At 35.6% G+C, this 22,616-nt stretch overlaps 2 protein-coding genes across 4 annotated transcripts; one reads left to right on the top strand and one right to left on the bottom strand.

Annotated features, from left to right (window-relative positions):
• The first annotated feature begins 2,223 nt into the window (after window positions 1-2,223).
• Window positions 2,224-19,278, top strand: LOC101891559 (angiogenic factor with G patch and FHA domains 1). 3 transcript variants are annotated; one of them, XM_005192005.4, is made up of 11 exons: window positions 2,224-2,455; window positions 2,516-2,618; window positions 16,832-16,968; window positions 17,036-17,149; window positions 17,371-17,403; window positions 17,530-17,929; window positions 18,023-18,183; window positions 18,305-18,626; window positions 18,691-18,811; window positions 18,887-18,989; window positions 19,048-19,278. In XM_005192005.4, the coding sequence occupies exons 1-11, from the start codon at window positions 2,261-2,263 to the stop codon at window positions 19,210-19,212; spliced, it is 1,854 nt and encodes a 617-aa protein (XP_005192062.1). In that variant the 5' UTR covers window positions 2,224-2,260; the 3' UTR covers window positions 19,213-19,278. The 3 variants fall into 3 exon arrangements, with proteins under 3 accessions (XP_005192062.1, XP_005192063.1, XP_011296068.1); XM_005192006.4 differs by lacking the exon at window positions 17,371-17,403; XM_011297766.3 differs by lacking the exon at window positions 17,530-17,929 and having other exon boundaries at window positions 17,371-17,470.
• Window positions 2,612-7,711, bottom strand: LOC101891381 (hexokinase type 2). Its single transcript, XM_005192004.4, has 2 exons — window positions 6,633-7,711; window positions 2,612-3,197 (listed from the first exon to the last, which is right to left on the bottom strand). The coding sequence occupies exons 1-2, from the start codon at window positions 7,483-7,485 to the stop codon at window positions 2,686-2,688; spliced, it is 1,365 nt and encodes a 454-aa protein (XP_005192061.1). The 5' UTR covers window positions 7,486-7,711; the 3' UTR covers window positions 2,612-2,685.
• Window positions 19,279-22,616: the final 3,338 nt, after the last annotated feature.

Raw genomic sequence — 22,616 nt, 5'->3', positions numbered from 1 at the left:
GTCCGTCCGTCTGTCCGTCTGTTGTAATCACGCTACAGTCTAAACGAATTAAGATAGGAAGCTAAAATTTTGCACAGATCTCTCTTTTGTCTGCAGGCAGGTCAAGTTAGAAGATGGGCTATATCGGTTCACGATATCGTATAGCCCCCATATAACGGTACCCCCCGATATTCGGTATTTTGATGATTTTACCCACATTTTTCAAAGGAATTGTCTGAAAATCCACACAAGGAGTTCCTTGTGGGTACTTTATACCTCGGCAGAGAATTGTCCATATAGGTCCACGATATCGTATAGCCCCCATGTAACGGTACCCCCCGATATTCGGTATTTTGATGATTTTTCAACGGAATTGTCTGAAAATCCACACAAGGAGTTCCTTGTGGGTACTTTATACCTCGGCAGAGAATTGTCCATATAGGTCCACGATATCGTATAGCCCCCATGTAACGGTACCCCCCGATATTCGGTATTTTGCTGATTGTACCCACATTTTTGAACGGAATTGTCTGAAAATCCACACAAGGAGTTCCTTGTGGGTACTTTATACCTCGGCAGAGAATTGTCCATATAGGTCCACGATATCGTATAGCCCCCATGTAACGGTACCCCTCGATATTCGGTATTTTGATGATTTTACCCACATTTTTCAACGGAATTGTCTGAACATCCACACAAGGAGTTCCTTGTGGGTACTTTATACCTCGGCAGAGAATTATTTATAAAGGTCCACAATATCGTATAGCCCCCATATAACGGTACCCCCCGATATTCGATATTTTGATGATTTTACCCACATTTTTGAATGGAATTGTCTGAAAATCCACACAAGGAGTTCCTTGTGGGTACTTTATACCTCGGCAGAGAATTATCTATATAGGTCCACAATATCGAATAGCCCCCATATAACGGTACCCCCCGATATTCGGTATTTTGATGATTTTACCCACATTTTTCAACGGAATTGTCTGAAAATCCACACAAGGAGTTCCTTGTGGGTACTTTATACCTCGGCAGAGAATTGTCCATATAGGTCCACGATATCGTATAGCCCCCATGTAACGGTACCCCCTGATATTCGGTATTTTGATGATTTTACCCACATTTTTCAACGGAATTGTCTGAAAATCCACACAAGGAGTTCCTTGTGGGTACTTTATACCTCAGCAGAGAATTATTTATATAGGTTCAAAATATCGTATAGCCCCCATATAACGGTACCCCCCATATTCGGTATTTTGAAGATTTTACCCACATTTTTCATCGGAATTGTCTGAAAATCCACACAAGGAGTTCCTTGTGGGTACTTTATACCTCGGCAGAGAATTATCTATATAGATCCACGATATTGTATAGCCCTCATATAACGGTACCCCCGATATTCGGTATTTTGATGTTTTTAGCCATATTTTTCAACGGAATGGTCACAAGCGGTTCTTTGTACACAAGGGGTTCTTTTTGAGCACATTACCCAGTATTTGAAGTTCGTAATAGATGCTACAGCCTGTGACAGAAAATTGTCTATGCTGGTCCAGGTCTTCGCACAGCTCCAATTTAACGGCACCTCCTTATATACGATATTTTGAGGATTTTAGCTACATTATTCGCCGTTTATTTCAAGTTTCAAATTTGCTTAATGGCTTATGACAAACAATGCCTATGTATGTCCACGTCGTATAGACCCCAATATAACGGCTATATTCGGTATTTTTAACATTTTAACAGAAATTTTTAAGGATTTTATTTTTTAAAAATTTCCAAATTCGTTGCAAATGGTGGAGGGTACTAAAAGTTTGGCCCGGCCGAACTTACTGCTTTTTAACTTGTTTTTAATAAATTTCGTATATTGGGAAAACCTGTGAAACAAGAATGGAATTTCGGGGTTATACCACAAGATGGAATCTAATATAGTAAGATAATACAGTTTGATCACAAAATTGTATAATTTATTATCTATTTACGTCGAAAATTTGCATTTATTTATCAGAACTTTTGAAAAATGAAAAACGTAAAGAGGGGTTAAAATTAGCACACATTTCTGAAAAAGAGTCAAAATTAAAAAAATGTGCACATAAAGTCACATGTCGTCAAAAATATCGCAAATCGCGACTTTAGTCGGAAAACGGTAACCCTGATTAGCAATTCGTCCGATACTATCGATGGTAAAAACTATCCATCGATACTCCGGTCGGTAAAATGTATCGATATTGCCATCGATTATTTACCAGCTCTATGGCAGGGATTGTTATTTGGAAAAATAATGCCAAATAGTGAATCTGAAAATACTGATAATGGCGAGAAATCATCGAAACTCAAAAAGTTTCGTTCCAAAAATATGGACGACCTTAAAACAATGCAAAGGGAGGAGTTGTGTGCATACATTGAAAGTCTTCATGGTGTCCTAAAACAGCAGGAAAAGAAACTCAAGAAATACAAGGAGAAACTACGTAAACTGGTATGTTTACAAATCCTCTTGGATTGGAAACAAATCATTAATGAAAAACTTATATTTAAGGAAGCTAAAATCAATATTTCAAAAGAGGATAAAGAAGACAACCAATCTCCCGATAACCCACAAGCGACTGCCAATTCAAACGAAAAGAAAGAGACGGATGATTGTAAGTAAATACTTTATTTCCTCCTCTTGTTACTATAAATCTAAATTATAAATTCGCATAAGAACACTTAGTTTCCCCGACTTGCCACAGCAGCTACAAGTGCAGCACCTCTGCCAGAACCGTCCTCCGAAAGCATTAAGTCAAATTCTACGTTATCCTTTACCAATTTCTTCATTGTAGCTCGCATATAGGCGTCGAACTTAGGATGAAAACGATAAACAGATCCATCAACACCAACAACTACTTTAGGTTCCTCGATTTTATTAATCAGTCCACTTAATCCAACCCCGACTAAACTTGCAGCTCTCTGGGAAACGCACTCACAAATGTAGCGTAACTTTTGACAGTCTTCAACTGATGCTTTTTCGATGCCAAATAGCTGCTTTATAATTTCTCGTGTTTTTTTAAACTCTGGAAATACATCGGCCTCAATTTCCGAGATCATGCTAGTCTCAAAGCATTCACATTCTCCAGACAACTTTGTTATGAAAGCAGATTTGTTCTGAGATAGTACAAAAATTAGATTTCTTTTGAGTGCTTCCAATAAAATTAATCGTACAAGTTCTCCCAAGTACATGCCTGAAATGAAAAAAGGAAATTTCTAAATCAATGTGGGATATAAGGGCTGAAAGTTCTTTCAAAAGTAGATACTTTTACTCAGATTACGAGAAAATAGTTTTTGTGAAGAAGGAAACGGCATTTGACCTCAAAACTAATTATATCCGGCTGAATTGATATGTACAGTATGAGTATTATCAGAAAGCTTTTAAAAATACATATCCAACAAGTCAGCTTGTAATGGGATTGTGTCTATCAGTTCAAAAGTAATACGAGAATCCCCTTAATTCGGACGGTTTATTTATTTCCCTGCATTCTTGCCGCTCCAAAATAGTGCTATTTGGGTCAATTTCGGTTTGGACTTACTCCAGAGGGGAAGTACGCAAAATACTTAGAAAATAATAAAATAAAAAAAATTGGAAACTAAAAAAAGACATTGACACATAACATGACACTATTTTGGAAAAACTAAAATGTAAACTAAACACAGCTTGTATTTCCCCACGCCACGCCCAAAAAAATGCTTTCCTCTCCAGTCTTTGGAACCAAAACTAAATTAAACCTTCGTACTGTGATTGTGTAAGGTACAAAAATGATTGACAATAGCCCATGTTTTTGGTCTAAAGACAAACTACAAAGAAAGTGCGCACTAGCATATTGAAATTCTGCAGTAGTAAGTGTTAAATTGCCAAATCGTTATCGATTGTGCCTATTTCAAGACAAGAAATACATTTGTGTGCATTATCACCCGTTTTTATATTTGAAAGAAAAAAACCTGGTCATTGTTCCACTAAAATTGATTATGAACCTAAACACATATTTGAAAGATAGTAACATACCAAAATATTTACATATATATTTAATACGTTCATTATCAAATTCATAAAAATATACCTCTTTGCGATTAGAGCATAAAAGTGTATATATTATTATCAAAGACGTTGTGTTTATTTGACTAATTACCCCCTACAGACCAATATCAGAAGAAACTCAAAAATTTTGAATGCAATGATAACGGACATCAATGACAAATTGATTGTTTTTCATAAATTCATATCAGTTTGTATCCATTGCCAAGGCAGCGATATTAAAGCGGATAAAATATATATATTATTAAGTGCAAACTTTCACGCTAAAGTTCATTGATCTCAGTTCAAAATTTGAGTTGGAATTTAAATAGAAAATCTCTTGAACTTTTGACGTACGTAGATAAAACCGAAGCGTATAACAGTTTACCTATAAAACTGCACAGAAAGGGAAACGATAATCCGATTTTGCTCCAACTTTGCAAATCCTAATATTTGCGTCAGTGCAAGGTCAGGTGCGAAAATGGACAATGTCGGTCCACTCCATTTAGTACCTCCCCCACAAAGGGTGAACATTTTGAATAATTACAACGCTTATAAAATGTGATGTAAGGGTCCGATTGTCTTCAAATTAAACACATTTCAATAATTTTATTAAGCCAATCCTCCTGGATTGGATGAAATTAACATCCGATTCCATTCAAACTTGGTACATCTCAATATTTACATCAACACAAGATTGTAGAGATCGGACCTATTCTTTGGCTACCTGCGCACATAGGGTTCAAGGTTTTCAAAAAAAAAAAAAAAAAAAACACTCAAAGAAAACGAAATAAGCTCTTCCAATTTCACACATACAAACATTTTTGCTAACGCAAGATCTGTTGTAAAGATTGCTATATATGCGAACCCCTTGTGGTATCTCACCCACAAAGGGTCACAATTTTCAATACTTTTATTTGTCATAACTTCCGAAACAAGTCGACGATTCTTTACAACTTGCTACATCTAAATATTTCACTCAACCAGGAACATGAGAATAATATGGAATTTATGGTTTCGGATAAAATTGGATATAAATGTCCGATTTTCTTGTGATTTTGCCCATACCAATATTTTATGTGTATTAGATGAAGTATGACAAGTAAAAAAGCAGAAGTTCGATCGGGCCGAACTTTGAATACCATCCACCATTTGGATTTGAAAATCATAAAAATGGACAATATATGGAGTTACCGCAATATGGGGGTCTATACGAAGACGTGGACTTGTACAGGCAAGTTTTGTCATAGTCCACTACAACATTCAAATTGGAAAAAAAATCCGGTGAATAATATAGCACAACCATCAAAGTACCGAATATAGAGAGGTATCAATATATGAGGGCTATACGAAGTCGTGTAACTACACAGACAATTTTTTGTCATAGACAGTAGCACCAACAGGGAACTACAAGTACGAAATATGAAAAAAATTTGGTGAATAATGTCGTTAAAGTCATCAAAATACCGCTCATTTTCAATACCAAAAGTCCTGTAGACCAAACACACAACTGAGTAAAATGTTATCCACCTACTTAAATTGGATCGGAAGCTAGAGTGATTTCCACAGATGGACAGACAGACCGACGGACATCGCTAAATCTACATAGAATTTTATGCCGATCAAGAGTATATATACTTTGTAGAGTCTAAAATGTACATTTTGTGTGTTACAAACGGAATGATATTAATATACCCTCCATACTATAGTGGAGGGTACTATGACTAAGGGCATACATCTGTCGGCAAAACCGACTGATACTTTTTACTTGTTTATGTAGAAATTCAACTAAAAAATCCTTACATTCATACAAATTCAAGCGAAAGGTTACCACATTTTTTATATCGGTAAGCCTTAGTTTCTATTTTTCTTCGTTAACTTGCCGCCAAATTAAATTGGTGAAGTTATAACTTTAATTGGGCTAACCAGACAGGATTGTCCTCCAAAAAATTCAAAGGAACACTGCTTGGAGTCGTTAATGTGATGGGTTTTTAATGAACAATTACTATTTAAAATAAACATGTGCTACTAGCCTATTTGAAACATTTCTAAGTATTGATTTGACAAATAAAATACCTTAAGAAGTTCAACTTTGAACACATAGTTGTTCCGTTGCGAAACAGCGTTTGGAGTAAGAGGTATTTGGAGGTATTATTTAGGTTAACACTGAAATAAATAAAACCCTCGTTTGATATCTGAAGGTTTAAGAAATTTATAAGACCTGAAGTTTTTCTTTTTATCGTCGTCGATAGAGTGTTCTAAGTGGCAAAACTATAGTTAGAACTTCTCTCATTTTTATAAAAAAGTTTTGAACTCCAAACAGGGGAAAGTTTAAAATCAATCACAATCTGTGGAGTGACTACAACGTTTATACAAATTTTTAAATTTCATACCTAAAAGAATGGGCTTTTCGAGGCATTCCGTGATATTATTTCGACCAGAAATAAGATAAATTATTTCGACTTAAATCGTTCCAATACAATTTCACGTTTAACGAAAAATAATCATACCAAACTCACACAGCAGCGTAGGCTATAATTATCCAACAGAACTTCTTAGACACGCGATTGATAACCAAAAAAAAAAAAAAGAAAACGTTGATACTAACCCGATATCATTTTTTCAAATATCTGTGTTCCCGCATTCAGTGACTTTTTGTCAATTTCTTTATCATAATCTGTGCGTATAAAGTCCAACAAGCCGCCGTCACCAAATGCTCCCCATTCCGTGTTGATTAGAACATATCTGTTGTTCACCTTGTATTCGGGTTCGAGAAGTTCAACTTGATCTACTTTCTCGACATAGCAAGCATTACATCCTGTTCCAATAATTACACCTATATGACATTCAGGATTCCGATGTGCGCAGGACATTAGGGTGCCAGTTGTATCATTTAAAATTGCCATGACATGTATTTCCAAATCACCACGTCGTGCAATTGCCTCCTTTAGAAGTCGCCCGACATCTTCTTGTTCAACGCCCGAACACTGAAAGCCTTTGGTCCACCGCACCAAAAGCGCCTTGGTTAGACCAAGTTGAACGCAGGGAAATGAAAAGGTGAAACCCAAGGGCAAATGTTCACTGGCAACTTTATGACCCTCCACAAACGTTGCCAAACATTGAGCAATATGATCGAACAATTCTTCGCCAGGACCTAACATAATATCCTTGGGCACAGCATATATCTCGGACTCCACAACAGCTTCATGGTGACCTTTCAAGGTGACCAAAAGAACGCGGAAATTTGTACCACCCAAATCCAATGCCAGATATTTGCCCACTTCATTTCCTGTGGGTAGGTCCTGCACATACGTCACATAACACTTTGTATCGGCCTGTTCGTGTTCACTGGCAGATAAGCCCTTGCGTATCTCATTACAAAACCGTTTGTAAGCTTCCTGTAATTGTGAATCGCTCAGGACGAGTGGTTTCAGAAATTCCTTTAGGCGTTCGTCGTGCATTGTAACGGTAGAAGTAGTGTTAATATTGTTGATTTCTTTTTTCGTTCTTTTACTATTTCACTTGCTAGAGAGGAGGCCACTGACACAACCCTTTTGTTTCAATATCAAATTGCAACTAATTGAACTCGGCGTTATATTTTTCTAATACTTTGGGTTATTGTTTTGTGTTGACGCTTTTCACTGAATTGATTACCAGTCCCTGTTAGTGCTGGTGAATCTACCTTTTGACTGTGTGTTTTTTATTTTTGCGAAAATATTTCAATTATGAAGTCGCATACATCGACCGAAGCTGATTTTGATAAGAGTTTAGTTTTTAATTGTTTGCTTTCTTACATTATTAAGGTGTATATTTTATAACTTGGCATTATATGTTTATTGTATTTTATCAAAAAGATGTGAGTTTTGACGAGTTAGATAGATACAGGAGGTGGTATGAGTTCTAACCGTGGCGATTATTGTCGAGTTATACCTTAGATTGATTCGCAAAAGATAAAGGTAGTTGTTTTACGATAAATTTCGATATGCTATTTCACGCTTCTTGGAGTTGGAATATATTGGGGGTGTGTTTAAATGCATGTGAGAAAAATTGGACTGTATTAGATACTACTGCGTGGAAATAGTCTTAGAAAAATTGTATAACTTTTTTATTTGCCTGGAATTTTAGCCATGAAGAAATAATTTTATCTTTATGGTTAGCTATATTGTTCTACTTGACACTTTGTGGGCCGAATCATTTTCTTGCTAATAGAGTTATTTTCTACATACGTAATGGTAAAATTTAAAGCTCCTACGATCCTATATCCGGGGGATATATTACAATCCCTCTTAAAACAAAAATAGGGTAAAAATAAGACTTTTTCTTTAGGACTTCTACTCCAAGAGTTATCTTGATAGAATTCATACATTCCAATTACAAAAGGGTTAATACATTCCAGACTACACCCAAAAAAAAGCGTTAAAGGAATGTTTTCCCACGGTCAACATGGGCCCACAAAGGTTTAATGTTAGAGCAACCTTCAAATACATGACACTAAAGATTTTCAGGTATTTTTAAACAAATAGACAAATCGCCCCGACCAGAAGTAATATCAAACATACGTGAAATAACAAAGGTCTACATGGTCGAACAATTTCTTCGCTTTAAATTTAAAAACTTTCATAGTATCATATAGCAGTCAGTATACAGGTGAGATAAAAAAAAAACTGCAACAAAGTCATACGCCATAATTTTTACATTTTTGTTTAATTTTTTTTTGAATGAAAGCAAAAAATGTCGGAAATAGCATCAAATTTTAGAATAAGTTTAGATTTGTTCGAATTGGTTACCTTTGGCACGAATTATGGCCTTCAAACGGCCAATGAAACCGTCACACGCTGCCCGAATGTTGCTCTGCGGTATTTTCGTCCATTCCCGGCCAAGCTCCTGCTTGAGGTGATCGACACTTTGGTATTTTTTAGTGCCAACCTTGCATTCCAAAATACCCCAGACACAATAGTCCAACGGATGGGTATCCGGAGATTTTGTTGGCCATTGTGCGCTGGAAATGAAGCGAGGAACCATATTTTGTAACCATTCTTGGATGGCGCGTGCTCAGTGTGATGATGCTGAGTCCTGTTGGAATGTCCAAGGTCTGCGTCAAAAATGTTTGCTTGTCCAAGGCTTAAATACACCCTCCAGAATATTTTCGCGATAATATTCGGCATTTATTCTGATATTTATTGCCACGGTCGATTAATACGAGCGGGGAGCGACTACCATGGCCTGCGCTTGAGTTCTGGTGGCCAACCGAAGGTGCAGCTGACCCCTTGGGCTAGTAAACAGGATCATTTTGTTTGTTTACAACGAATGTTTTCTCATCGGAGAAAACCAAATTCGGCAGTTCTCTACTTTCGGCCAAGCGAAGCAACTCTTTACCTCTATTGAGTCTATTTTCTTTCTGTTGAGGTGTAAGTTCTTGCACTTTTTGGAATTTCAATGGCTTTACCCCGAGCACATTTTTCAATATTTGCCGAATGGAATATTGCGATATGTTCTGCTCACGAACCATTTTTCGGCCACTGCGACGATCAAGTCGTTTCTTTACTTTCGAATCATTTCTGCTGATGTTGTTGTTTTTACCCGTCCGCTTCCTTGACGTCGGACTCACTACCAGTATCACGGTAACGAGCGATGGTACGAGACACAAAAGATTTACTCACATTTAAATGCAGAATGCTCTAACTTGTGGCTATCCAACCAAAAGAAATCACACTATCACGCTTGAATTCCATCACTAATAACTTCTTTTCTGGAAAATTTTCACCAAAATGCTTTTGACCGCTTGTAAACAATATAATGAGCTGTCACTGGGATAATTTTAACAGCTGTCGGATGAGAGGCTTGGAAATGACAGCAGTCTGAAGTTGGTTGCAGTTTTTTCATCAAACTCTGTATTAGCAGCGTATTTTTCTCAGTAAACGGCAGTAATACGTAAAAGGAGTTTTTGTACACAACGTCTATTCAGTTTTTTATGGCAATCGAGGCAAAGGATGTCACTGGAAGTCGAATTAAACTGGGGTTATCTAAAATCATAGCTTTCTTTCGACTAGCTTTTCATTTACCGTGCGATCTTGTGCTAAATTGAATTGTCGTACAATATTCTACTTAATAAAACAAACATTTTTTTCAAAATAAATGAGTACAAATATATACTATTTTGTTTTAGATTTTCAAAAAAATAAATAGATATTTTTTTTTCTAAAATGCTTGCGATTATTTTATTTTTTTTTTTACTCTTTGATTACTGAAAATATATTCGCTAATCTAGCATTCGAATTTTTAAGGAAATACATTTGTATGAAAAACGTTTTCATTTTCTTTCGAGTTATCGATTCTAGTTCCATTCGAGTGAAAAGCAGGAACAATCATTTGCAGAACATAAAAACCTTTCTATTACATATCTGCTTCAAGACGTCTTACCAAACTTAACATATCGAAGTGTCACCTGCACTGTACGTTATTTATTAACTGTTTTGCAACAACTAAATTGTACAAATTGATCTTCAACCCAAAGCCCGGCCTTCGGGAGGTATAGTTGATTGCTATTATACAAGGTGGATATACAAGGTGGCGCAAAAGTAATCTTCCGATGTTTTTGTCTGTAAATTACAAAAAAATGAAAAACTTTGATTTTTCTTGTGGATTATTTTTATTTGGTCCTTTAGTTTTTTTTTCAATCAGGTAGGGAATACGATGTCATGTTAATGGCTGTCGCCATAGTTTATTATGATTTGAGCAATTTTTATGGAATTTTCCATCACTTTGGTCAAAACTTGCGGAGATGGGTCCTCACATTCTTGACGGATATTGTATTTAAGAGCTGAAAGAGTTTGAGGCTTGTTGACCTAACCCGCGACTTCAGAAAGTCTCACAAAAGAAGTCTGGAGCGGCCAGGCAATCTTGCTGGCCAGTGCAAATCGCCAAAACGGGAGATTAGGCGCTCGTGAAATGCATCCTTCAACATATCGATTGTAGCACATGCAGTGTGTGCCGTTCTGTTGGAACCACATGTTTTCCAATCCAAACTCATCAAGTTGTGGCAAAAAAAGTCGTTGATCACTGCTTTCATTCACAGTAACCGTTTGACCCGCGACGTCATCGAAGAAAAAGGATGATTCCTCCAGCGAAAATAGCACACCATACAGTGACTTTGAGCGGGTGTTATGCCTCTTCGTGGGTTACACGCGGATTTTCAGTGCCCCAAAAGCGTACATTTTGCTTATTTACATACCCGTTAAGGTGGAAATTGGCATCATCATTTATTAACCTGTATATATTTATTATCCTGTATTTCGCATGTGTTTACTACGAAAATGTCAAAACAGAACTATCATTAGAGACTAATTGTAAAATTTATAGTATTTTCCGATAGGAGGATTACTTTTGCGCCACCTTGTATATATAGATATATATTTGGCAACTGCGAATTGAATAAGCAGTCCACGACTATCAGTCAGCGAGTCTAGGGGAGAGTCTCAACTTAAATACCCGAGAGCCAATGACCATTAGACTGACGATGCAATGTTTAGTCCCAAATAGCCCAATTCAAATTCGTCGGTAAGCCCGACGATTATACACTACACCACACTGTTATAGGGGTATTATGTCTTTGTTTGTAACATAAATAAGGAGACGAGATACGCATATCTGTATATATATTTTTGTGAAGAAGGACGATCTCTATTAACATTTTTGGCAATTGGTTCCTATTTGGATCCATATGTATCTTCGACCGATTTTACGTTAATTGCGCAACAAATGTGTAATAAAAACACAAACAGAATGTATTTTGTTAAAAAATAGATTAAAATTAAAAAGAAGTTCCATACGATTACTGATTTAAGTTTTACTAAAGTCGTACAACATATGGATCAATGTTGATATGATTTACTTCACACATATTCCAAGTATAAACGTATATTTGTAGGGCTGCACTTAGTCGACGCCGTCCGCCTCTTGTCCTTTTCTTATGGAAATGCAAAATGGGTGATGACAAAAGATTTAGGCTGAAACACGGTGCGGCGCACCCTCTTGTGAAAAAGCATTGCGGAATCACATGCGCGGGTGAATCGAAAATGAAAATAAGTATTTAAAGATTATCTATTTCATATATTGCAGTTGAAATTTGAGTAGTGGAGTAAATGTAAAATTTTTTTCATTGCAGGCTGAAATTCCATCGAAAAATATTCCCAAACAATTTTGTATCAAATCGGCAATAAACGTGACCTGTACCAGTTTAAACAAATTTTTGACAAAATTTTCTGCCTTTTCGATGTTGACATTGTTTTCTCTGCAAAAAATTATCAACATTAGACAACATTTTGATATAGTCAGACCCATTCAGCAGTATTGTCATAATTGAAGTATTTTTATTGTGATATAGGGGTACCATTTTTAGATCGACGTAAGATAATTATAATCTTTATGAAACACAAAACACATTGATTTTTGAGAAACCAAATAAGCAATGTTTGTTTGAGGATCGAAAATTATTTGGTAGGAGAGTATATTTTTTACGCACAAGGCTGTTTTATTTAATCTGAAAGGGAGAACCCGCAGCTTCAATGTAAAATGTCGTACTTTTCCTTTTGTAATAAAAATTACGTATTAATTGTTTACGGCTACACAACTGCACTTTGAGACAGTGGAAAAATGTTCACACGTATGTTGAATCGTTATATTTATATTTACATGGATCACCGGTTTCCTTATCACGGTGTCAATCAGTAGATTAGACTTATTGAAAAAAAAAAAAAAAAAAACTAAGAAAGAATTAGTTTAGTGGGAATATATGAATTATATATATCGCCTTTCTTATTTAAAGACATATTTCACAATGGGACAATATTGTACTTTCTGAAAACATAAAATATTTTGATAAAGAAATGCATAAATACTTCTTACAGTTATGTTCGTTTGACCGAACAATTTTTACTATGTTTCGGAAAATGTGTCCATATTTTAATTGCTCGTATACCCGACAACAGTATGTGTTGGGGGCATTATCAAGCGATTTTGCATGGAGGGTGGGGTTCAGATCAGAATAAAAGCCTATTGTTGAGGAAAATGATCGTAATGCGCCAATCTTGATTTTCTAGTTGCTCTAGAGATCACAATTATAAACCAATCGACTCGGAATTTTGATTGTGGTTAAAGTTTAGGGCTGGGCAGAAGCCTATCAATTTGGATGGTCACCGAATAGCTGTTCAAATAGACCATAACCATATAACAAATACGGACATTTCTATTAAACCGCGAATATTTCTAATTCCAGCGAACTTACATTGATGCTGATATGCGAGATATCGCATATATAGCAACATGTATACATCTCATGTATCAAAAAGGGGTATGATAATTAGACCATTTATAACTCAAGAATAGCTGGACGGACATTCAGAATGTCCTTTTGGCAGAAAGAAATAAAATCCAGAAAAATCGAATATAAAGATGCAAATGAAAATGTGAATAATTTAAATATACCCCAATTTCGTATGAAAAAAAAAACAAAATTATCAAAATCACAAAGACATGATTGTGTACTGTGGTGAATTTTTGTTCTAGGCAAAACGGTTTCCGATATGCAGAAACTTTACCGCAAATCGTAGTGTTGTAGGGTATCAAATGGTTTTAACAAAAATGTCAACAAAATTTAAATTTGGTATTTGTGACTCCCAATAGGTTAACTTTAAGAAATCACCGTTGCCTTAAGACATCTACTCAACTCGGAAACCTGTTAGTCCATTGTGTTTATCCATAAAGGAAGAAGGAAAAGAGAAATGGGTTTGTAATTAAATACGAGATATTATCGAACCTTTTTTAACCACTTTAATCTTATGGCTAGGAAGAATAACTACTATATCTGTGTCAGAATATGAAAACAGATCATATATAATTTGCCCCCATAAGCCTATGTATAGCGTCGAAGACAAATTCAATTCTAATTTTGAATCAATATGTGGCGTTGGGTTTGTATGCCGTTTACAATTACAATACCCGTGATTGCTGTCAGTATGGTGCTGACACTGCGTATCTACTTCTATCTTTAAGTCACGAACAACAACAACAACAATTTAATAACAATATCTTAGATGCATTAGTGCAACAAATCTTATTTAATTCCACATATAAGGCCCAGTGCTGGAAACAATTGTCAACAAATTATTGTTTGCTTTTCTCGCCATACAAAACGTTCACAAGAACGACTGACGGAAATATTTCTGTTTTGTGACGGTTCGTTGGTGGGCAGATAGCGAGGGTTGTATTCCACTGTTTTTGTTTAAAGAGTGTTTTGTCTAATTCGCGCAGTATTTAATTCTCTTGTAATTGCTGATTACGCTAATATCAGAACAACGTATCAGTACTTCTTTTGGTGTTTGCAAAAAGATTTTGTAGATTTCCGCAATCGATTTGCTTTTTTTCCTCCATAGAAAATATTTCTTATTTACGTTCTATGAAAATTTGCAAGAATGTAATGTTTGCTCTGTTGAAGCTCGTTATAAGATACTATTATCAATTAAATATATTCAATTTCTAAATTAAAATAGATGTTTCTGACAGGTAAGCGGACACAACATTCCTACAAACATTTCTTGAATGTGTTCTTTCAGGCTTCTTCTAAAAAAAGAAGCAAAAAGTAGCTAAATGTTACGATACTGTTATTAAATCGTTCTGTAATCGGATTTTATGAAAATTTTGGTTCTTTAAGTGAATATTCTTATATAGTTAAATTACTTATGGGGAGAAGAAGTACAAGTAGTAGTTACCACTGTTATTAGAAAACCGCTAATTTAGAAACCTGTTCGAAAGCCTAAAGATGAAAGACGTTGGAAATACAGGGTGAAATGAAAAACTGCAACCAACTTCTGACTGCTGTCATTTCTAACCCACTCGTCTGACAGCTGTTAAAATTATTCCAGTGACAGCTCATTATATTGTTTACAAGCGTACAAAAGCATTTTGGTGAGAATTTTCAGAAAAAAACTTATTCGTGATGGAATTCAAGAGTAATAGTGTGATTTCTTTATATTTGACTGTAAAACCAATAGAGCACTCCAGCATTCAAATATGAATAAATCTTTTGTGTCTCGTACATCGCTCGTTACCGTGATACTGGTAGATTAGCCCAACGTCAAGAAAGTGAATGGATGGAATGCTCGTATTAATCGACCGTGGCATCAGAATAAATGTCGAATATTATGGCGAAAATATTCTGGAGGGTGTATTAAAGCCTTGGACACGCAAACATTTTGGTCGCAGACCTTGGACATTCCAACAGGACTCAGCACCATCGCACTCAGCCACCCAAGTCATCGCCACCCAAGAATGGTTACAAAATGAGGTTCCTCGCTTCATTTCCAGCGCTAATGGCCACCAAAATTTCCGGATACTAATCCTTGGACTATTGTGTCTTTAGTATTTTGGAAAACAAGGTTGGCACCAAAAAATACCAAAGTGTCGATCACCAGCGTGTGACGGTTACATTGGCCGTTTGAAGGCCATAATTAGTGCCAAAGGTGACCAATTCGAACAAATCTAAACTTATTCTAAAATTTGATGTTGTTTCCGAAATTTTTTACTTTCATTCAATAAAATTTTAAAAGAAAAGTAAAAATTATGGTTTTTGACTTTGTTGCAATTTTTTTTATCTCACCCTGTATAATTCATATGGTGATTTCTAATGACTGGCTCTTGCTACTATAATATACTACTGTAATAATCTTCGTTTTTTGAGAGGATTTTTTGTTTCATAAAGTGCCTGAAAACGCTAAGACTTTTTTAAATATCGCATAATGCCAAAAGATTTATTATATCTTAGACCAACAATTTTGAATAGTCAATGATGAAATATCGTTGCTATTAGTCATAGCTGCTTTTTACCTGATCAATTCACATTATAAACCGGTAAAGAAAGTCCTAAAGTCGGGCGGGCCGACTTTATGATACCCAACACCACTTTGCTAATTTAGTAGAGCACCGCATAACAATTAAAAGTTTTCATAGGTGAATTCAATCATACACGCTATGATTATAATTGTAATTTAAAGTTCAAAGGACTAAATATGCCGGAGCATTGGTATCTTTTAAATTCTGACTTTTATTGCCCATTTGGTGCACAATTAATTTGAAATCGCATAAAGATATATACGGGAGCTATATCCAAATCTGAACCGCTCTCGATAAAATTTGGCTAAGCTATTTCTGAGCTGTATTTGATATATTTCCCTGAATATCGTTGTTACAGAGTGCATATTACGGCTGCGGAGGACAAAAATAACAAATCGGGTGAACAATATATATGGGAGCTATAGCTATATCTGAACCGATTTCGATCAAATGTAGCATACTTATTTTCAGGCCTAATTTGGTTGTATGTGCAAAATTCCATACTATTTGGCCTGATATTGCACGTTTAGTGCAGAATAAAAGGCAAATCGGACGAAGATATATATGGGAGCTATATCTAAATTTTTACCGATTATCTCCAATTTCAATAGGGTTCGTCCTTGGGCCAAACAAATTATTTGTGCAAAATTTCAACTCAATCGGATAATAAATGCGACCTGCATTTTGTTCACAAGAATATATGGACAGACGGACGGACAGACGGACTGACATGCATAAATCAACTCAGAAAGTGATTCTATGGAGATCCTCAAAAGTAACTATGGGTCTATCTCGCTTCCTTCTCCATGTTACCAACAAATGCACAAATACATAATACCCTTACCACTATGTGGTGTAGGGTATAAAAACAGACAGTCTGGCCCACTTGGATTCGAATAATTTCCCATTTGATTTTTTCAGTATCTGCTGTTGATGCTTTCAGTTTCGTCGATGAAATGCGACAGGCTGCACAAAATGCTCAAAACATAAATAATTTCATATACGAGCCAACATCAGGATTATACTATGACCAAAAGTCAGGTTATTACTACAATGCGGTAACGTATATACCTTTTTTTGAAACACTTCAGAACTTACTACATAGTGTGTCTTACATTATTCTAGGAATATGGTCTCTATTACGACGGCAACACCGGTTGTTATTATAGCTTTAATCAACAAAAGAACTGCTACGAGTTTCATTCGCAGGTTCAAGTGCAGGCTTCTAAAACAACAAATGTGAGTATTTTCGGGCGATGATTTAAAATTAAGTAGAAACTACCAACAACACAAAATCACAACAAAATCAGCGTAAATTACTCTGTTCTTTTTAGTTTGTTTTGAAAATAAATAATTTCATTTTCCATTTTATCTCCTAGCAATTAAATTATCAAATAGTTAATAGAAATAATGTTTCAAATTTACTCTTTACCTTTTCCATGAATCTACCCAATTTTTAGGACACCAATAACGATGCCTACCTAGAGAAACACGTAAATAATTCGTTTTTAGATCGTTTTTCAAACCTTTATATAGACCGAATGCGTAAAAATGCATTAGGTAAGAGCTAAAGACCAGAATGTTCGATGAAAACGCGGATTTCTTTTCTACTGTTGCAGGAAAATCAGGCTGATGATGATATTGACGAAGTGGTTTTCGACGAATTTGGCGTTGTTACAGACCGGGAGAAATTAAAAAAACTTCGAGAAGAAAAGGAACGCACGGAAAAATCTAGAAAACACAAAAAGAAATCCACAAAGGATGAGGATAAGGAAGACAAACATTCGAAAAAACATAAAACATCGCATAAAAGCCGAAAACGTTCGAAACGGGACTCGACGGAGCCCCATAGTGATTCGGATGGTGAAAAGGGCAAGAAATCTAGGACAACTCCCAAAGATATGGAAGATGGTGAATTATCATCGAATTCAAGTAGTTCTTCTGCCTCATCTCAAAGTGATTCTGAGGAAGATGAAAGGCAAAAAGTAAAAATATTTAAAAGCGCTGGAAGGTTTCAAGGTAGGATGAAAATATTTTTATGAAAAGAAGTTCGCGTTTTCCCTGTCGATTTTCTAAGTGTAGATTAAGATGACAATTTCTATACTTTAACAGACATTGCCAAAAAATATCCGCCATCATTGCGCATTATTGTGCAAGAGTCCAATTTAGAGGGACTAAAGGTTGGAAGTCTAAGTTTAATAACATACAAAGGTGGCAGTCTTGGACGCGAAGGCAATCATGATGTTATAATACCGGATGTAAATGTTTCGAAGGTAATAGCTCTTCTTTAAACTCAACACTGCGATATGATATGTTTTCATATCTCACACAACTATTAAAACAAAAAAGTTAAAATATCAGTAACCAACTCTATGCATTTATATTCGTCTGTAGTTCCACCTTAAATTTACGTACGAACACAAAAAAGGAATCTACAAGTGTGTAGATTTGGGCTCGCGAAATGGTACCATATTGAATGGTACACGTATGTCGGCCTCGAAGACTGAAAGTGAGTCGCATGACTTGGTCCATGGCAGTGTACTACAGATTGGACAAACCAAGCTGCTGTGTCACATACATGAGGGCAACAGTACATGTGGGCTATGTGAGCCAGGTTTGTTGATAGAAGCAACTCGTGAGGTCTCAGCGGGTCCAACACTCTCACACAAGGAACAACTGAAAAAACTACAAAGAAAATATGGCTTGGAGAATGAAAGTTTGTATTATTTGACGTGTTTTCAGAATGAGCAAATTAATTTAAAAATATAACTTGTCTATAGAATTCACAGAGGGCCAACAGAATGCAAGCAGCAGCAGCTATCAAGATAGGGCTGCCACGAGACGTTTAAATGTTGGTAGCAGCTCTGATAAAGAAAAAACACAAACAGCTTCTGTGGACACGTAAGCTTTGTCAAAAGTAAATGTTTTCGTTGCAAAATTTTATTTCTGTTGTTTTTTTTTTAATCTTTATTGCAGGGCAATTTCTAGTGAAAACAAAGGATTCAAAATGCTATCGAAATTGGGTTGGAATAAAGGTGAAACCTTAGGAAAATCTCAGGCTGGTGGTCTTCTAGAACCGGTAAGATCGTATAAACAGAATCTTAACTCTGAATTTTATAAAATTAATTTGTTTTTAGATAAACGTTGAAGCGAATGCTGGCACTAAAGGATTGGGCTGTGATGATCCGACAGCTGGTATATCCTTGAACTCGTCGGCTAAGAAAAAATTTGAGCTAATGCAAAAAACAAAGGAGCGGTATCAAAAAGCTGATATTTTTAGTATTAGCGATGATAGTAACTAATTACAAAATAATTATTTATTTGTAGTGAATTTGAGTATCAATAATAAATAAAATGCTTAAAATAAATATTGGACATATTCTCGGGCTCGGTGGTCCATCTAATCTAGAGTTCTGCGTGAATGTTTAACAAGTAAAAAAGCAGCTAAGCAGCCATTTGGAACAAAATTCCGTCGGAAAATACAGCTCAAATGAAAACCGTTATATGGTGCTTTACGAAGACGTGGTGATGCATAAGTAATTTGTGTCATAGGCTGTTTAGCTGTTCCGAACATATACAATTCCGTTGAATAACGTTGTAAAAATTATCAAAAACCGAATATCGGTTGGAATTGTTATATAGGGGATATATGATATCGTGGACCTATAAAGAAAATTCTCTTCTAGAAGGTAATGTACTCACAAAGAACTCCTTATGTAGAATTTCAAACAATTCAATTGAAAAATGTGGCTAAAATTATCAAAATACCGAATATCGGGGGGTACCGTTATATGGGGGCTACACGATATCGTTGACCGATGTAGATAATTCTCTTCTTCTATTTGTGCGGATTTTTAGACAATTCTGTTTAAAAATGTGGCTAAAATCATCAAAATACCGAATAACGGGGGTACTGTTACATGGGGGATATACCCCATCGTGGACCTATATAGACATTTCTCTTTAGGAATAAAGTACTTAGAAAGAACTCCATGTGTAGAATTTCAAATAATTTCATTGAAAATAGTGGCTAAAATCATCAAAATACCGAACGGTACCCCCGTAGGGCCATACTATATCGTGGACTGATATAGATAGATACGCTGATCAAGAATATACATATATACTTTGTTGGGTCTAAAATTATTATTTCGATGAGTTACAAACGGAATGACGAACTTAATATACCCTCCATACTATGTATGATGGAGGGTATAAAAAGGGGCATATTTATACCTGTCCCAGAAAGAAATGTCCAACCTACAAAAATCAAACAAAGTTATCATAAGAATATAAAGATAAGATATAAATCTTTTAATGAACAAATACAGCGTTTCGGATAGGTCAGGCGCAGGACCCCTGGCGTCATGCTAACAACTCAGGATACTTCAATTCTATTTCTCCAATTGCAGTACACGTATGTGGCTTAAGCGTACCACTTAAAATTTCTGTCGAATGATGTATTTATTGGCAAGTTTGTTTGTAAACTAAATAATACCATGTATTCAGAAATGTTTAGAATACAAGAATGTCTACAAGGTACCCAAAATATAATTTGCTTTGGAAAAGAATCTCAATCATTCGGCGGTGTGTTGTCGTAGGCACCATGTCGGTCTAAAAAGACCTTTCGTATGTGTTTATATGGTTTGCAAAGTTGAAGCAATGCTATATTACAGGGTGAGATTTCGGACTGCTGTCATTCCCAAGCCACTCGTCCGACAGCTGTTAAAATTATTCCAGTGACAGCTCATTATATTATTTACAAGCATACCAAAGCATTTTGGTGAGAATTTTTCAGAAAAAAGTTATTCGTGATGGAATTCAAGCGTGATAGTGTGATTTCTTTATATTTGGCTGGAAAACCACAAGTGGCTAACGTTAGAGCACTCCAGTATTTAAATGTGAATAAATCTTTTGTGCCTCGTACCATCGCTCGTTACCTTGATACAGGAAGCCTAGCCCGGACGGAAGAATACGGAAACATCAGCAGAAATGGTTCGAAAGTACAGAAGGGACTTGATCGAAACCCACGTCGCAGTGTCCGAAAAATGGCTCGTGAGTGAACATATCGCAATATTCCATTCGGCAAATATTGATGCAATAAAATGCAGTTTTGATGCAGTTTTTTTTATCTCACCCTGTATTTTTGTATATGAGAAGAAGTGGACCACTAAAAACGACTTGGCCTTAAACCTCGTAAATACTGTTTACTCTGGGTTCATAGTTTACACAAATTTCCAATATATTAGTATCTTGTAAGTCCAGTTTATTTTGGTATTTAGTCGAAGATGCGGCCTCACATAGGTATGAGAATGTAAAGGGGATGAATACTTTGATGGCTTCATCAACTAGGTAAGAACATTTCCCAGCAATAGAGATCCAGAATTTTTTGCGAATACATTTTTTTGTGATAAATCAATGATCTTTTCACTTGCTTTTGTCGACATATCATTTGGTAGATGGTTGGTGCTGATATTCGGAACTTTTATGATTTTATTTATTTATTTCATTTAATGCAATTTTAACCCCAATGACCGATAACAATTAAATTGGAAATAAAACAACTCATTGTATTTTAACAAATCGATAAAATGAAAATAATAAAAAACTAGTTATTATTAAGTTATTATTATTAAACTGTCACAGTTTCTTTTCTAGCAAAAGTAAGGAACAACTGCAAATATTAATCTCAAGAAAGGAAATATTAATTTCAAGAACTCTTAATTCTAATAATTTAAAATAACATACAGATAATACTTTCGATGTTAATGCGGATTTGATAACTACTTCCCAATAAAAATAGATGAGGTTGTTATGATAAGAAATTATACTTGATCGTTTTGAGTCCAGACGGAGAGCTACTCCAAAAGTGGATAATATGCGATATGATTTATTCCTATTCTTAATTTGTCCAAACATAATCAATTATTGCGATTAAAACCCATTTTTCTATCCACTTATTTTAATTAATACACAATGGTCCAACAACTGTAAATCAAATCTAAATATAACCCATCAGATATGGAAGGGTTTAGGGAAAATAGTAGAAGTTCCACTGAAAATTAAAATGCTAGTATATACATTTGTATCAGGGATGTAAAAGTTCAAATTTGCAAGTTTTTCTTAAAATCGAGAATTGTTTAATTGGGGGCGGAAGGAAATTGCAAATTATTTCCTTATATTCTCCACAGTTGTGCCACAGTATACCTCAATACAATATTGAATGTGTGACATAATTGATGAGTTTTTATACTAAGTAGTAAAACTATGTCGGTGTTATATATCTGACGTAATATGAAATGTGTATGTAATAAAAAATGGTCAATATGAAGATAAAATGAAAATTTGGCTTCGATCACCATCCCCAAACATTTGATGCTATTCACAACATCAATTGTCTGACTGTTATAAGACAAATCTTGGGTATGCTTCACTGAGTCAATAGAAAGCAGCAACGACGTCGCCAGATTCCGTAAAGTCCTTGCGAAGGATCCTAAATCCATAGGAAATATAAAGAAGACTGGGGGTACGTGGACTGTCTCCGGAATAGAGATTCTCCAGAATAGAGCGTATTCTAACTATTCGACTGGGGACCTAAATCTAACCGACAAAATTGTAAGAATATCTAAAATTAGGTGGGTCATTGACACATTCAAGCCTTTGAAATCGCCCGGGCCAGATGGCATCATTCACGCCATGATTCAGT

This window comes from Musca domestica, unplaced genomic scaffold (assembly GCF_030504385.1).
Source record: "Musca domestica strain aabys unplaced genomic scaffold, Musca_domestica.polishedcontigs.V.1.1 10, whole genome shotgun sequence".
In the NCBI taxonomy this organism is placed as follows: domain Eukaryota; kingdom Metazoa; phylum Arthropoda; class Insecta; order Diptera; family Muscidae; genus Musca; species Musca domestica.
The sequence above is the reverse complement of the archived record's forward strand: the minus strand, read 5'-3'. Positions and strand labels throughout refer to the sequence as shown.

What these genes read in the sequence shown, in the direction of transcription:
- LOC101891381 (XM_005192004.4), bottom strand. Translation starts at nt 7,485, where the DNA reads ATGCACGACGAACGCCTAAAGGAATTTCTGAAACCACTCGTCCTGAGC. An exon ending in ATTTGAAAAAATGATATCGG is followed by an intron (nt 3,198 to 6,632) that starts GTTAGTATCAAC and finishes TTTTCATTTCAG; the next exon opens with GCATGTACTTGGGAGAACTT.
- LOC101891559 (XM_005192005.4), top strand. Translation starts at nt 2,261, where the DNA reads ATGCCAAATAGTGAATCTGAAAATACTGATAATGGCGAGAAATCATCG. An exon ending in AGGAGAAACTACGTAAACTG is followed by an intron (nt 2,456 to 2,515) that starts GTATGTTTACAA and finishes CTTATATTTAAG; the next exon opens with GAAGCTAAAATCAATATTTC. An exon ending in AGGCTTCTAAAACAACAAAT is followed by an intron (nt 17,150 to 17,370) that starts GTGAGTATTTTC and finishes CCCAATTTTTAG; the next exon opens with GACACCAATAACGATGCCTA.